Source organism: Molossus molossus, unplaced genomic scaffold, assembly GCF_014108415.1.
Source record: "Molossus molossus isolate mMolMol1 unplaced genomic scaffold, mMolMol1.p scaffold_m16_p_20, whole genome shotgun sequence".
Lineage (NCBI taxonomy): Eukaryota > Metazoa > Chordata > Mammalia > Chiroptera > Molossidae > Molossus > Molossus molossus.
The window spans coordinates 26821094-26838623 of record NW_023425356.1 but is presented as its reverse complement, the minus strand read 5'-3'; the positions used below and the strand labels follow the sequence as shown (position 1 = coordinate 26838623).

Here is a 17530-nt window from a genome sequence, read left to right as displayed (position 1 = left end):
CTATGTGTGTTATGAGTCAATGCAGACTTGTCCCCCACCATAGCATTTATTACTATCTAACATACACAGTTTTCTATTTTTTGTTTTTTGTTTTTGAGGTTGAGAGCATGAATGTCTCTTCCAACTTGAAAATGAAATACATTAGGGCAGAAGTTTTTTGTTTTTTAACATTATGTTCACTGCTGTATCCTAATAGTTCCCAGATAGTGACTAGGACATAGTACATGCTCAACAAGTATTTGTTAAGTGAATGAATGAATGAATGAGTATGTGTATTACAAAACCTACTGTGTGTGTGTATTGACATATTTAAAGAGCTGGAATTCTACACACCAAATTAAACTGTCAGTAGGTGAGTAGAATTAGGAGTTGGTCATATCTGAGTGAATTGAGACTATATGCACTTTGTGTAATAATTTTGTGTATTTTTTAATTAAAAGGGGGGAACATCTTGAAATTAAGAATCAAATTGTAAACTTGGAAAAAAATAGTAAAAATAGAACATTGATGAACCTAAACAAACAGCTTAATTTTGAGAATTATTTTGACAAAGTAATTGGATTGAAACTAGAGTGGGGTCTAGGCTAGCATCATTTCAGCATAACGTGTAACTAGGCTGGTAACACTTTCTCTGAGTGTTTTTATAGGAGCCTGTTGCTAGTATGGGTCTCCAGAAGGGAAGATCAGTCTGGAGTGAGTCGGGGCAGGGTGTGCTATGAATACTTTGAGGGTAGAGTAAAGTAAGTAGTGTTCTGTGGAACTCTTGACATATCTGGTGTACAGATAAATAAAATTTAAATTGTTTCAGAAGTGCTTTGCCTTTATCATTCACTCTTTGATGATTCTTTGGCCAAACTCAATAGGCACAAGCCCTCACATTCCTCCTTACCACAACCAACACCCTCTTGGTGATAATAGAATGGTCATATCAGACATTCCTGCGCTGCTTTGACATTATCCCTTTCTAATGCAGCTTCTAGATCAAGAGAAGTATTTATAGATGTTTGTCTCCACTTTGTTATGATGGTCCTTTTTTACAAGTGTGTAAATACATCTGTTTTATTCAAATCTTAGATTATTCTTAGAGTGAAAATGTGGATGTCATTAAAACACAAAAATATAATATTTATCTAAATGATTGAATGTGCTTAGGACAGAAGTCTGTGACCACGTTTGGCTCATTTTTTTATTTCAGAAGGGGAAGCTGGTCAGAGGCATGTGGATATGAGCTCAGTTAAGAAAGGGTTTTGGCCATTGGCTTGTTTTTGTTTTTTGTTTTTTTTAATCCTCACCCGAGGACACTTTTGCATTTATCTTCAGATAGAGTGGGAGAGAGAGAGGGAGGAAGAAACATCAATGTGAGAGAGACACATCGACTGGCCACCACCCACACGACCCCAGTTGGGGCCGGGGACAATCCACAACCTAGGTACATGCCCTTAGTGGTAACTGAACCCAGGACTCTCTGGTCTGCGGGCCAACGCTCTAACCGCTGAGCCAAACTGGCCAGGGCTGGCCTGTTATATACAAGGGAAATTAAATCTTGCAGTATATAAGCCCCCCCCCCCCCCCATTCACTCACTTGAAACCTATACTTTAGTTTGAGCTGCTGAATTTTGAAGTGTTAAAAATGATTCTTATTTTTTAAAAAATATTTCTTCCTGTCTCCCCTTTTTCCTGTTCTTAAAACTGTAATATGGTTTATTTCTGTTTTTTACTAGTTCTGGCGCAATTTGGACCACACGATGATTATACAAGATTTTAGACCATTTCTAAGTAGCAATCCACTGGACCAAGATAATAGAGCCAATGAGAGAGGTCACCAAACTCATACTGATTTCTGGGGACCAAGTCGACCTCCACGGCTGCCAATGACTCGGAGATACAGATCGCAAGGAAGTACTCGTCCTGATAGATCCCCAGCTATTGAAGGGTGAGTGCACAATTGTTTTAAGTTCTATTTAAGGGTAGTTTTAATAAAAGACATATTGGCTTAATCTAATCTTTATAAGGTTCTCATACTTACTACCTTTGTGGACAAGATACATAGACAGAATGAAAATGAAGCTAAATTGAATGTCTGTACTCAACTCACACCAGTTAACGAATGATGATAAAGGGCAATAAAACTAATGATATAGGTCTCTGGTTAATGTTTTTATTAATGCCTCAGATTAATATAAGTTTATTAAAATTTCATAAACTAGTGAAAGGGATATAAATATATTGGGTGACATTAGAATTCAAAAAGACCTCAGCAGATGGGAGCAATGGACTTGATATGAAATTTAATAGGTATAAACATAGTCTTGTGACTGCCCAAAACAGTCATGCAACAAATGTCTAGTAGAGTCTTTTATGCTACAGCATTTGTACTAGACACTAGGGATGCAGTGGTAAGCAAAACACCAGTTGAGTGGTGGCCCCTAATCTCATGGATTCCATTTAGTAAGAATAAGAAACAATTTTAAAATTATTTGCCATATTCCCTGGCAGTGGCTATAGAGTGTTGGCCTGTGCAGCAAAGGGTCATGGGTTTGATACCCGGTCAAAGGCACGTTACCTGGTTGCAGGTTTGATCACTGCCTGGGTCAGGGCTGTGGGGGAGGCAACCAATAGATGTATCTCACATCGATGCTTCTCTCTCTCTTCCCCCCTCCCTCCCTTGTCCTACTCTCTCGAAAACCAGTGGAAAAAAAGATCCGTGGGTGAGGATTAACCAAAAAAGAATAATTGCCACCCTGGCCGGTTTGGCTCAGCGGTTAGAGCATCGGCCTGCAGTCTGGAGAGACCTGGGTTCGGTTCCCACTAAGGGCACATACCTCGGTTGCAGTTTGTCCCAGGCCCTGGTTGAGTTGTGTGGGTGGTGACCACTTGATGTGTCCCTTTCACGTTGATGTTTCTCTCCTCCCCTCCCCCCCACTCTAGCTGAACAAAATATCGAAAAATGTCCTCAGGTGAGGATAAAAAAAAAAGTATAATTGCCATGTGCATAGGATTGTGCTTTATGCTCTATCTGCTTATTTCATTTAATCCATATGAATTAGTAGCTGCTATTGGTATTCTCATACAAGATAAGACTCAGGGAAATGAAAACTGGATTAGTGGTGGATCCAGGAATTGAACCCAGCAATATATGAACTAGAACTGTACTAGCTAATGCTACAGCCACTAGCCACATGTGGTTATATCAGTTTACATTAAAAATTAACAGCCCTGGCCAGTTTTGCTCAGTGGTTAGAGCGGCGGCCCACAGACCAGAGAGTCCTGGGTTTAGTTCCTGTTAAGAGCACATACCTCGGTTGCAGTTTGTCCCCAGTCCCGGTTGGGGTCGTGTGGGTGGCAACCAGTCGATGTGTCTCTCTCATATCAATGTTTCTCTCTCTCTTTCTCCCTCTCTCCCTCCTGCTCTATCTGAAGATAAATGCAAAAATGTCCTCTGGTGAGGATTTAAAAAAAAAAAAAAAAGTTAACAAAAATTGCCCGGCTGGTGTGGCTCAGGAGTTGAGTGTCAACTCATACACCAAGAGGTTGCCAGTTCAATTCCTGGTCAGGGCCCATGCCCACATTGTGGACTTGATCCCTATTAAGGAGCATTCAGGGGGTGGCCAGTTGATGTTCTCTCTCATCGATGTTTCTATCTCTCTTCTTTCCCTTTCTCTCTATCTAAAATAAATAAAGAAAAATTATTAAAAAAAAAAAAAGTTAACAAAACTCAAAATTTCTCAGTCATACTAGCCACATTTCAAGGGCTCAGTAGCAACAGATAGCCAGCTAGAAATTACCATATTTCACAGAACGGGTTATAGAACATTTCTGTTATCTCAAGCTCCTGTTTGGACAGTGCTGTTCTAGAGCCTGCACTTGCTCCCATGCACACACCTTCTAGATTTTACTATTAATATTTTATTATACTAGCTTTATCACATATCTATCCATCTATTTGTTCATTAGTTTTCTTATATTTTGTGAATTTCCAGGTTATTTTCAGATATTCCTTCTTAGGACAGTTATAGGATATGGAAATCCAATTTAATGGGATTGTCTAGGACAAAGGCCAGATAAATCTTAGACTGTTTTTGTTTGTTTGTTTTATCTTCAACCGAGGACATTTTTGCATTTATCTTCTTCAGATAGAGTGGGAAGGAGAGAGGGAGGAAGAGAGAGAAACATCAGTGTGAGAGAGACATATTGAGTGGCTGCCACCCACATGACCCCAACCAAGGCTGGGGACAAACTGCAACCAAGGTACGTGCCCTTAGCGGGAACTGAACCCGGGACTCTCCAGTCCACAGGCTGATGCTTCTTAGACTGTTTTTTTTTTTTTTAGTTTTTTTTTTATCCTCACCTGAGGACACTTTCCCATTTTTTGTTCAGGTAGAGTGGGAGGAAGAGAGAGGAACAGAGAGAGAGAGAGAAACATCGATGTGAAAGGAACACATCGAGTGGCTGCCACCCACACGACCGACCAGGGCCGGGGACAAACTGCAACCGAGGTACGTGCCCTTAGCGGGAACTGAACCTGGGTCTCTCAGGACCGCAGGCCGACGCTCTAACCGCTGAGCCAAACCGGCCAGGGCTTCTTAGACTGTTTTAATAACTTCTATGATCAGAGGTAAATCCACTGTGTCCAGTGCCAGTTAAATTGCCTGTAGATTACTTTCCCTTCTCTGCCTGATGTAGACCCTAAAATTGATCTACTCTAAAAACTTGTGTCTCCTGTGCACTTTTTTCCCCACCCACCCACAATCTACCAATTTTGGATTAGTGCTGTTGTCAGGCTAGGTTTCCTTACTCCTCCACCAGGGGATGCTGCTGGCTGAAAATCATTTAAACGAACCCATTGTAGCCCCTGCAGCTGGTACAGTGCATTTAATCTCCATTAGACTCACTGTTTTCGATTAGCTTTTCAATTTGCATTCCTCTCATCAAATATTTTTGAACTACCACAATTTTACTCTCCAAATTTTCTCTCCAGTAGCTGATTTTAGCAACTGATATGTACTTCATTATGAAAATTGGGGCTCTAGGCATGAACTCCACAAATCCCTGTGCCCAACTTTTACACCAATATCTATTTCTCCCTCCAGTCTCTTCAGATGAGGTGTTCCTTTTTTTTTTTTATCCTCACACGAGGACATTTTTGCATTTATCCTCGGATACAGCAGGAGGGAGAGAGGGGGGAAGAGACAGAGAGAAACATTGATGTGAGAGAGAGAAACATCGATGTGAGAGAGAGACATCGACTGGTCACCAACCACACAACCGCAACCGGGGCTGGGGACAAACTGCAACCGAGATACATGCCCTTAGCGGGAACCAAACCCAGGACTCTCTGGTCCGTGGGCCGATGCTCTAACCGCTGAGCCAAACCTCCATTTTTATTTTTGTAATCCTCACCAGAGGACATTTTTTGATATTTTGTTCAGATAGAGTGGAAGGGAGAGAGAGAGAGAAACATCGACGTGAAAGGGACACAGCGAGTGGTTGCCACCCACACGACCCAACCAGGGCCGGGGACAAACTGCAACCGAGGTATGCGCCCTTAGTGGGAACTGAACCCGGATCTCTCCGGACCGCAGGCCAAGGCTCTAACCGCTGAGCCAAACCGGCCAGGCTCTATTTTTTTTTTTTTTTAAAGCACCTCCATCTGCCCATATTTCTGATCTATTCCTCTGACCTATTCTAGGATTTCTTTTTTTTTTTTAAATTTTATCCATTTTTTTCTCTCCACTTTCTTCCTTCACTCCCGTAACTGGCCCTTGCTCAGTTATAATCCCCCCTCCCCTAACACACACACACACTTTGGCTCTGTGCATTAGTGTTACTGAGGATATATTTTAAAATACTTCCTTCCCACACCTCCAGGATTCTGATTTAACTATTTTATGTGAGGTCCAGGCATTGGTAATTTTTAAAAGCTCCTGAGGTTATTCTGATTGTAGCCAAAGTTGAGAACCACTCCTTTATTACTACCCAGTCTAATTTCCTTTCCTTTTCAATAACATTTTCTCATCTCTCGTTATTCATATACTACTATAGTCTGGCCCTCTTCTCACTAAAATCTATGGTGCCCTTCTAGATGCAAACTCAGAGGCTACTTTAGATTCTTACTGTATTGGTCTGATTCACTGAATTCAACATTTTTGGTCTTTTTTTCCCCTCTTGAAATCTTATACTTCTGAATTCCATGATATAACATTTTTTTGATTTACCTTTATTCTGACTTCCTTCTTGTGTGTACTTCCTAAATATTTGTTTTCCCACAGTGTTTCCTTTATTCTGCTTTTCCTCTTACTCTGCAACAGTGTTTCTTAACTTTGGGACTATGGAATTTTGGGCTGAAAAATTCTTTGTGTGGAGCTATCTGTACATGGTATTATGTTTAGCAGCATCTGTGTCCCTTTACCTACTATATACAGTAACCACATTCTCACGCCCACCCTCCAGACATTGCCAGATGTCCCCTGGAGGAGCAAATAATGTCCCTGGTTGAGAACCACTGTGCTACAAACTCTGGCCATTCTCAAGTTCTCTTGTGGTTCTCTTTTTTTTTTTATCCTCACCCAAGGACATTTTTTGATATTTTGTTCAGATAGAGTGGGAGGGAGAGAGAGAGAGAGAAACATCGACGTGAAAGGGACACATCGAGTGGCTGCCACCCACACGACCCAAACAGGGCCAGGGCCAAACTGCAACCCAGGTACGTGCCCTTAGCAGGAACCGAACCCGGGTCTCTCTGGACCACAGGCTGACTCTCTAACCGCTGAGCCAAACAGGCCAGGGCCTCTTGTAGTTCTAACAGTTGTCTGTATACTCAAGACTCCCAGATCTGTATTTCTCTTTTTACCTTTTCCCCTAATTTAAGACTTGACTGTATAACCTCTTGTTAAACATTTCCATAGATACTCCAAACTCACTAAAGAGGAAACTATACTCTTTTCTTCTAATTCTGATTCTTTTTCTTATTTTAATTTTTTTTTCTTTATTGATTTTAGAGAGAGAGGAAGGGAGAGGGAGGGAGAGATAGAATCATCGATGAGAGAGAACATCAATTGGCCGCCTCCTGCATGCCCTCCCACTGGGGATGTGGCCCACAACCTGGGCATGTGCCCTCACTGGGAATCAAACTGGTGACCTCTTGGTGCATGTGTCGACACTCAACCACTGAGCCACACCAGTCTGGCCTGATCCTTTTTCTTTTTTCTTTTTTCAACTTATCTTTATTGTTGAATGAATTACAGATATCCCTCCTTTTGCCCACCCTTGCCCCCCTCCTCCTCATTCCCACTGCCCTTCTAACTTCCCCACACTGTTGTCTGTATCTATTGATTATGCATATATGCATATAAGTTCTTTGGTTTCTCTCTTTGAACCCCACCTTCCTGCTTCCCCTTGAGTTTCCTCAAACAACTAATTCGTACTTCTTAATCCCTTCATCTTTTTCACCCAACCCCCCTTCCATCTGGCAACCAATAAAACGTTCTTCGTGTCTATGAGTTTGTTTCTATTCTGCTTGGTCATTTTGTTTGTAGATTTGATTGTTGATAGATATGTATTTATTGCCATTTTATTGTACAAATTTTTTTTATCTTTTTCTTCAAGAAGACCCGTAAACATTTCATGTATAATACTGGTTTGGTGGTGATGAACTCCTTTAGCTTTTTTTTTTGGTCTGGGAAACTCTTTATATGGCCATCAATTCTAAATGATAGCTTTGCAGGATAGAGTAATCTTGGTTTTAGGTCCTTGCTTTTCATCACTTTAAATATTTCTTGCCACTCCCTTCTGGCCTGCAAAGTTTCTTTGAGAAATCAGCTGACAGCCTTATGGGAACTCCCTTGTAGATAACTAACTGCTTTTCTCTTGCTGCTTTTAAGATTCTCTCTTTGTCTTGAACCTTTTGCATTTTGATGATGATGTGTCTTGGTGTGGGCCTCTTGGGGTTCATCTTGTTTGGGACTCTCTGTGCTTCCTGGACTTGTATGTCTGTTTTCTTCACCAAGTTAGGGAAGTTTTCTGTCATTATTGTTTCAAATAGGTTTTCAGTTTCTTACTATCTTTTTTTTCTCCTCCTGGCACCCCCATGATGTGAATATTGGTACACTTGAAATTGTCCCACAGGCTCCTTATGCTTTCCTCATACAGTCATCCTTCGCCACTTTGCGCTTCGCTTTCGCGGCTTCACCTCTATCGCGGTTTTTTCAAATACTGTACTGTATTGAAAAAAACGCGATAGAATTGAAGCTGCGAATGGCGAAGGATGACTGTATATAAGTAAAGAATCCTACTTCACAAGAATTCATTTATCGCAGTAGAGTCTGGAACTGATTAACCACTGTAAACATGTGCCGACTGTATTTTTATTTTGCTGTTCCGATTGGGTGTTGTTTGCCTCCTTATATTCCAAATCGATGGTTTACTTCTTGGCTTTACCTACTCTACTGTTGATTCCCTGTAAATTATTCTTTATTTCAGTCACTGCATCCTTTATTTCTGACTGGTCTGTTATACTCTTGAGGTCCTCACTGTGTTCCTTGACCATCCTTATAAGCAGTGTTTTGAACTCTGCATCTGTTAGATTGCTTATCTCCGTTTTGTTTAGTTCTTTTCCTGGAGTTGGACCTTCAAGGTGCACCCCTTGTGTGGACTGTACACCCTTCTGTTGTAATTGAGTCTTGATTGCTGTCGGCACCTCAGTGGGAGGGATTTACTCAGATTACTCAGTTGCAAGAACTGGCTGTGCCCCACTTATTGCTGGCCTCTGACTCCCTTGGAGGATCAGTGGTGTAAGGGCCCAACACACAGAGCAAGACTTACTTCAGCAGGGCTCTGGTACCCACTGAGTCCACTCATTGAGTGTGTCACTTATGGAGGTGGTTGGGTGGTGGTGTTTCGACGTGGTCTGAAGCTGTCCACTGGGTGCGCTGGCTCTGGGGCAGTCAGCCACTGCCTGTGTTTTACCTGGGGCCACCAGGCATAAGGTTCAAAGCAATCTGCCGATGGCTGCTTCTTGTACTGGGCTTGGAGGTGCCCAGGCAAAGCCAAGCTGTGAACCTAGTGCCAGGCATGGGGCCACTTAGTGAGAGGTATGGGGCTCGCTGAGGCCAGATGCTGCTTGTTTGAGAGAATTTAGGAAAATCTGAAGCAGCCAAAACAGGCCAATCCTTTGGTAAAGCCACTGTATACAGCTTGGGTCGGCCTAAAAGTTGGATTGGGTAGGGCCTCAGGGAATCACTCGGTAGAGCAAACAGTGTGAACCTGGTTACTGGAGTCTCTGATATGACACCTGTGTGCCATTCTCTTGGGGGAAGGGCTCACCAAGGAACAAAGGCCTCCACCAGAACATCTCTCTGGGATAAAGCTGCCTCTCCAGCTCTCACCCCAGTGCCAAACAACTCAGTTCTTCCCTGTATATCTCTGGTACCTTTCAAACTGCCTCTCCTCCTCTCTTGAGCTCAGAAGGGAGCAAGTCCGTGCACAGGCTCTTTAATAGAATTACCTGGGGCTCCAGCAGCCTCAGTCTTAGTTTCTGCTGGGTTGTTTTTTGTTTGTTTGTTTGTTTGTTTTTAATCCTCATCTGAGGACATTTTTTGCATTTATCTTCAGATAGAGCGGGAGAGGGGGGCGGGGGGAGAGAGAGACACACACACATCCACTGGCCGCCACCCACACAACCCCAACCGGGACCAGGGACAAACTGTAACCAAAGTACATGCCCTTAGCGGGAACTGAACCCGGGACTCTACAGTCCACGGGCCGATGCTCTAACCGCTGAGCCAAACTTGCCAGGGCTCTGCTGGTTTTTATAGCCAGAAGTTATGGGGACTTCTCTTCATGGCACTGGTTCCCTGAGCCAGGCACCTGGTTTCAGATGGGGATCCCTTGCTCCTCAGAGAGGACCTTCACAGCTGAGGTAGCCTTCCTGATTTTTTTTAAATATATTTTTTCCCCATTATTGTTTAGGGAGAAGGAGAGAGAGGTGGAAACATCAGTGAGAGAGAACATCCATTGGCCGCCTCCTGCATGCCCTCCATCTGGGCATGTGCTGTGATGGGAATTGAACCGGTGACCTCTTGGTGCATGGGTCGAAGTTCAACCACTTAGCCTTCCTGATGGGTTTTTTTTTGGGGGGGGGGGTATGTGCCCCTAGTGGGAACCGAGCCAGGGACTCTCTGGCCCACAGGCTGATGCTCCAACTGCTGAGCCAGACTGGCCAGGGCTGCCTTCCTGATTTTTATCCACCACACCTGGGTGTGGGACAAGCCTTCCTCGCCTCCACCCTTCCTAGCATTCTCGATGTGAGGACTTCTTTAATTTTGTAGTTGTAGGACTTCCATTCAGCTCGATTTCAGGCGGTTCTGAAGGAAGTTAGTTCTGTAGTTTAGGTGTAATTTTGACGTGGTTGTGGGAGGAGGCGTGTACCGCATTTACCTACCAGCCATCTTGACTGGAAGTGTCTTATCCTTTCTTTATTTCTGATTTTATTAATTTTACTATAATAATTTTCTTTATTCATTTTAGAGAGAGAGGAATGGAGAGGGGGAGAGAGAGAAACATTGATAAGAGAGAACATTGATTGGCTGCTTCCTGCATGGCCCCCACTGGGTATTGGGCCACAACCTGGGCACAACCTGATCGGGAATCGAACTGGCGACCTCTTGGTGCATGGGTCTGCACTCAACCACTGAGCCTCACCAGCCAGGCTTTATTTCTGATTTTAATTGTAGGTACTATTCTCTTCCCAGTTTACAAACCTAGGCATTAACCTAGAATTTTATCTTTGTCTCACCCAACCCTCCCATACTCATACACATCCAGTCAGTTAAGTCTTTCTAATATTTGCTTCCTATTTCTCAACTCTTATTTTGTCTAACCATTTTCCCCTAGTTCATATCCATATCTTTTCTTTCTTGCATTAGATTCCTAACTCTTCTGTTTCCTTTAAAGCCTTACTATTCTTAAATTTATTCCCATATTACCCTTGCAGTATTATCTACCTAAATTTTCAAATCTGTATCATCACTTTCCTGCTTAAAATCCATTGTCACAGGTTCTATAACTTAATATACAAAGACTTCTGTTTTTGAATCCTCCCAACTTCTGCAGCCTTGTTTCCAGTTGATTTTGCTTTTATTCCACCATTAAAAAACTTAGTTATCTACATGCACCATGCTATTTCATGCTTCTGTATCTTTGCTTAATCGGTTTTGTCTGGTTGAAATACCTCCACTGTTTTCTTGACCCAATTAAATCAGTCCTCCACTGAATTCAGGAAATCTCCCATGACTCCCAAGACTCTCAAATGCATTTTCTTTGTGCTCTAACCAAGATACTTATGCATTCCTTCATCATAGTTCTAACTATGCAAATTGAAGTTATATTGTTAGCTAGCATTCAGGAAGAATACTGTGCCAGACTTGGCATTCAACTGATTTAATGTTCTGAACAACCTTATGAGGTAGGTACTACTGAGGAAAATTGAGATTCTTCCTTATTAGAATCTATATTTGTTATCTATCATTACATATGAAATTACTGTATATCTTGGTGATTTGAAACAGTAATTATTCTCTCTCACAATTTCTTTGGGTCAGAATTTGGATAGGAAATGAGATAGTTTGTCTCTGCTGTATTACATCTAGAACCACATTTAGAAAGACTTAGAGCCTGTGGACTGGAATCATCTGCAGGTTTATTTATGTACATGTGTTACATATTAATGCTAGCTGGTGACTAGGATTCTAGTTCATGCTGTCAGCTGGAAAACCCACACATATTCCTCTTTAGTTTTAAGAATCAAGGGTAGTTTTTGTAAAGATGTCTGTTTATTTGGATTTATGTGATTGTTTCTTCATTCAGATTAAATATCTGGGCAAGAATACCAATTAAATGATATATCTTTCTCAGTGTATCACAGCTATATGGGGCACAAGATGTCAGCTTGTTCTATCATGGCTAATGATAAGGTAGTGACCATTTGGATAAGGTAGTATCTGAGTTTTTTTTTTTCATCAGGGTACCCTTTTCTCTTATACCCTTTCTCTTGTGTAATTATATTCTGGAGTGATACTTGGAGATTGAATGACTGTCTTTTGTCCTAATAATTTTTCATCTAATGATACTAGCATCCATTAATGATTCTTACCTGAATTAATACTATAATGGCTGTAAAATGATTTTTCCATTTCTGTAATTCCTCCTATAGGTAATAGTCTTATGTAAAAAAGATTTTGTCTTCTCCCTGTCCTGATCTTATTTGTCTATTTGTTGACTTGTTTTAGCATGGACTCATGGATTTTATTTTAATCATTATTCATTTTGATGCTCAGATAATCCCAGTTTGGTCAGAGAAATTGGATCTAGGCATTTTAGGCAGCAGCCCTTGTTCACAGCCCTTAAATTAGTAAGAGAGTTGGGGCACCAGAGGACAGTAATCAGCTTGTTTCTCTGATTATTAACTGGTCATTTCTGGCCTATTGGATAAATATCATTTCTGCTGGGGTTCTTTTAATGGAAATAGGATGTTTTCAAGAATTTTTTTTTTTTATTTGCCAAATAAGAATGGGAAGAATTAGCCCTGGCCAGTTTGGCTCAGCGGTTAGAGCGTCGGCCTGCGGTCTGGAGAGACCCGGGTTCGGTTCCCGCTAAGGGCACGTACTTCGGTTGCAGTTTGTCCCCGGCCCTGGTTGGTCATGCGGGTGGCAGCCACTCGATGTGTCCCTTCACGTCGATGTTTCTCTTTCTCTCTTCCCCTTCCTCTCTCTCCCTCCCATTCTATCTGTACAAAAAAAAAAAATTGAAAAATATCATCGGGTGAGGATAAAAAAAAAATAAATAAAGAATGGGAAGAATTATCCTAATTTGTTTTCCTTACTGAATGAATACTTTCCTACAATATGAATTCTCTTAGGGGGCCTTATATCCTGTCTGCAGTCTAAAAGAGGGGAAGATAACGAACATCAAATGCCTAGAATTATACAGCCTAGAAGGCAGGGGTCAAATTTTAAGATCTTCTGAAAAATTTCTTGTCAATATGACAAGAAATAAAATATCAATATGAACAGATTAGCTTTAATCAGTACTCCTTGGTTGCGTTGCCTTTTTATTTCATAGGAAATTGTAGTCTAGTCTATATATTACTACATTGTCCCTTTGAGTAATAGCAGAGTGGGAGAAAGATGTAAGTTGCCTTTTCTCACATGTTCTTTATAGATAATCATTACCTTAGTAACATGCAAGTAACATATAACTTGATTTAATGGTGGCTTAAACAAGAATCTTTCCCTTAGACTTAACTAATTTGTAGGTAGGTGGCAGCAGGTTAGTTCAGTGTCTCAACCATGTTAGTATTGGATCTCTGTGATTTTCTTGGTCTTTCCCTCATGCCGGCCTTAGGGCCTCATGCAGGAAGAAAAGGGAAAGAAATAGTACCAGCTTATTTGTCCCTCCCCTCCTTTTTTTAAGGAAAGGAAAATCTTTTCCTCTACCCTATTCCCACCTCTATGTCATCTGCCAAGAAAATTCTACTCACTGGGTACTTTGTCACATGCTCTCCAACCCCAGCTGTAAAGAAAGGTGGAAGAATATGTACTTAGTTTTTCTGTCCTTTGTAGTTGTAGGTGGCAAGGTAGAAGGGTACTGAGAATGGATTTGGGGTCAGCCACCCAGTGTCTTCTACTTAGGTATTTTATTAACTACTTCAGCTAATAGAATAACTGGTATGCTATTTCAGATTAATTTATAGGATAGGGTTAACATTTATTTTATATTAAACAGTGTTTTAGGAACCTTCTGAAGATTTGGTCTTTATTACTTGATAAATATATTAACCGTAGTCATTCCACCACCACCTTTTCTTTAGTAGATGTTACGAACTCAGTGATTTTGGTTCATAGTCACTGTTTTTACATTTTATTTTATTTATATATTTATTTTTTTATTGATTTATTTTTGTCACAGATGTTTCTCCTTTTTCTCCATTGATACCCTCCTCCCCTATTTTTTATTTTAGATGTTTAAGTACTCTCTTGATGAATTTTTCCTCTCTGTCAACGTTACTATTTAATGTTTTTATTAAATAAATCTACCTAGTTTTTTTTAACCTTAGACATATTATGAAAAGAAGCTTCATGTTGTTACCTGTGTAAGTAAACATTATTAACTATTCAGTAGCTTTTTTCCCCCAGTCATCTTTTTTGTCAAGAAAAGACCACGTTCTGCTATAGAATCAGAAAATGCCACATATTACTTTCTAAGGTTCTGACAGGTAGGGCATACACATGTAACCCGGGGACTGAGGGGTCCCCGTCCCACACCAGGTGCCCCGCTCAGGGTTCCAGTGCCAGGAAGAGAAGTCCTCATAACCTCTGGCTGGGAAAACCAGCGGGAACTGAGGCTGAGGGAGGCTGAGGCTGAGGCTGCTAGAGCCCCAGGCAGCTCCTCATAAAGGGCCTGCATAGGGACTTACTCAGACTTGCACCTTCGAGGCTCCAGCATAGGGGAGGCAGCTTGAACGGCATCAGAAACAAATGGGGAAGAACTGAGATGTTTGGCATTGGAGTGAGGGCTAGAGAAGCAGCTTTCTCATGGACGGACGTGCTATCAGAGGCCTTTGTTCTTTTGTTTTTTTTCTTTTTTATCCTCACCTGAGGACATTGTTTTATATTTTGTTCAGATAGAGAGGGAGGGAGGGAGGGAGAGAGAGAGAGAGAGAGAGAGAGAGAGAGAGAGACATCCACGTGAAAGAGAGAGAGAAACATCCACGTGAAAGGGACACATCAAGTGGTTGCCACCCACATGACCCAACCAGGGCCAGGGACAAACTGCAACCGAGGCACGTGCCCCTAGCAGGAACCGAACCTGGGTGTCTTCAGACTGCAGGCCAACGCTCTAACTGCTGAGCCAAACCGGCCAGGGCAAGGCCTTTGTTCTTTTGGTGAGCCCTTCCCTGGGGCCGCAGACAGCTACCATACCTGGGACGCTAGCAATTTGCCTCACACTCTTTGCCCCCGCCCTGGCGATTCTCTGAGGCCTGACCCACTCAAGTTTCAGGCCCACCCAAGCTATTGCCAGGTGCTTTAACATAGATTGGCCTGTCTTGGATCCTGCTTCAGGTTTTCCTAAATTCTTTCAAACAAGCAGCATCTGGTCTCAACTGGCTCCATACCTCTCGTTAAGTAATACATAGAAGCAGGCACAGGGAGGCATCCAGAATGAGGAGACAAAGAAACGGCCCAGTTGAAAGAACAGAACAAAACTCCAGGAAAAGAATTAAGCGAAATGGAGATAAGCAACCTAACAGTGCTGAGTTCAAAACACTGCTTATGCCCTGGCCGGTTTGGCTCAGTGGTTAGAGCGTCGGCCTGTGGTCCAGAGAGACCTGGGATAGGTTCCCGCTAAGGGCACGTACCTCGGTTGCAGTTTGTCCCCGGCCCTGGTTGGTTGGGCGGGTGACAGCCACTTGATGTGTCCCTTTCATGTCGATGTTTCTCTCTCTCTCTTCCTCTCTCTCCCTCCGGCTCTGTCTGAATAAAAAGTGGAAAAATGTCCTCGGGTGAAGATAAAAAAAAACAAACAAAAATAACCACTGCTTATAAGGATGCTCAGTGAACTTAGTGAGGGCCTCAAGGGCATAAAAAAAGGACCAGTCAGAAATGAAGGATGCACAGTCAGAAATGAAGGATGCACAGTCAGAAATGAAGGAGGCACAGTCAGAAATAAAGGAGGCACAGTCAGAAATGAAGGAGGCACTAATTGAAATAAAGAATAATTTACACAGATTTAATAGTAGAGTAGGTAAAGCCAAGAAGCAAACTATCAAGTTGGAATATAAGGAAGCAAAAAAAAAAACCACCCAATCAGAACAGCAAAAAAGAAAAAAGAAGCCAAAAAAATGAGTATAGTGTAAGGAGCCTCTGGGACAACTTCAAGCATGCCAACATTCGCATCTTGGGGGTGCCAGAAGAAGAAGAGCGCGAACAAGAAATCGAAAACCTGTTTGAAACAATAATGGCAGAAAACTTCCCTAAATTGGTGAAGGAAACAGACATACAAGTCCAGGAAGCACAGAGAGTCCCAAACAAGATGAACCCCAAGAGACCCACACCAAGACACATCATCATCAAAATGCAAAAGATTCAAGACAAAGAGAATCTTAAAAGCAGCAAGAGAAAAGCAGTTTGTTACCTACAAGGGAGTTCCCATAAGACTGTCAGCTGATTTCTCAAAAGAAACTTTGCAGGCCAGAAGGGAGTGGCAAGAAATATTCAGAGTGATGAAAAGCAAGAACCTACAGCCAAGATTACTCTATCCTGCAAAGCTGTCATTTAGAATCGATGGCCATATAAAGAGTTTCCCAGACAAGAAAAAGTTAAAGGAGTTCATCACCACCAAACCATTATATGAATAAGATATTTTATCTTTTCTTCAAAAAGATAAAATATATTAACAAACAAAATGGCAATGAATACATATCTATCGATGGTTGAATCTACACACAAAATGAACATACAGAACAGAAACGTTCTCATAGATACAGAGAACATTTTGTTGGTTGCCAGATGGGAGGGGGCTTGGGGGAATGGGTGAAAAGGTGAAGGGATTAATAAGTATAAATTGTGCCCTGGCTGGTTTGGCTCAGCGGTTAGAGCGTCGGCCTGCGGTCCTGAGAGACCCGGGTTCGGTTCCCGCTAAGGGCGCGTACCTCGGTTGCAGTTTGTCCCTGGCCCTGGTCGGTTGTGTGGGTGGCAGCCACTCGATGTGTTCCTTTCACATCGATGTTTCTCTCTCTCTCTCTGTTCCTCTCTCTCCCTCCCACTTGACCTGAACAAAAAAAAGAAGTACAAATTGGTTGTTAGACTGACAAACCTCAAAGTGAAGGGGGTTAGGAGGTGGGAAGAAATAAACCAAAGAAGCTATGTGTATATATGCATAACCAATGGACACAGACAACAGTGTAGGGGAAGGCAGGAGGGGGGCGGGAGTGGGGAGGAGGGGGTCATTGGAGGAAAAATGAGAAACATCTCATTTAGCAATAAAGATAAGTTAAAAAAAAAAAGTTAGAAATAGATCCCTGGCCCGTTTGACTCAACCATTAGAGCGTCGGCTGCGGAGCAGTGAGTTGTAGGTTTGATTCTGGTCAAAGGCATGCACCTTGGTTGCCATTCTTCCCCCGGCCCAGTAGGGTTGTGCAGGAGGCAACTAGTTGTTGTGGCTCTATTACATTGATGTTTCTCTATGTCTCTCTCACTCTCCCTTCCTCCCACTCTACCTAATGATAAATAGAAAAATATCCTTGGGTGAGGAAAAAAAGTTAGAGACCTGGCTGGGTGGCTCAGTTGGTTGGAACATCTCTCCAGTGCACCAAAAGGTTGTGGGTTCAATTCCTGGTCAGGGAACATACGTCTGGCAACTGATTGATGTGTCTCTCTCATGTCGATGTTTCTCTCCTTCTCTCTTCCTCTCTAAAATCTCTAAAAACATAGCCTTGGGTGAAGATTTAAAAAAAAAATAGAACTACCATATGACT

The 17530-nt window shown here is 42.1% G+C and overlaps 1 protein-coding gene across 3 annotated transcripts in view; it reads left to right on the top strand.

Annotated features, from left to right (window-relative positions):
* Positions 1–17530, top strand: part of RNF115 (ring finger protein 115) — a 78313-nt gene that overhangs the window by 46055 nt on the left and 14728 nt on the right. For all 3 annotated transcript variants that reach the window (XR_004960981.1, XM_036273544.1, XM_036273543.1), the window contains exon 4: positions 1722–1933. Coding sequence is in view for 2 of the 3 variants with exons in the window: in XM_036273544.1 (XP_036129437.1) it covers positions 1722–1933 (212 nt within the window). In the remaining variant the exon portion in view is untranslated. The remainder of the gene's footprint in view (positions 1–1721; positions 1934–17530) is intronic.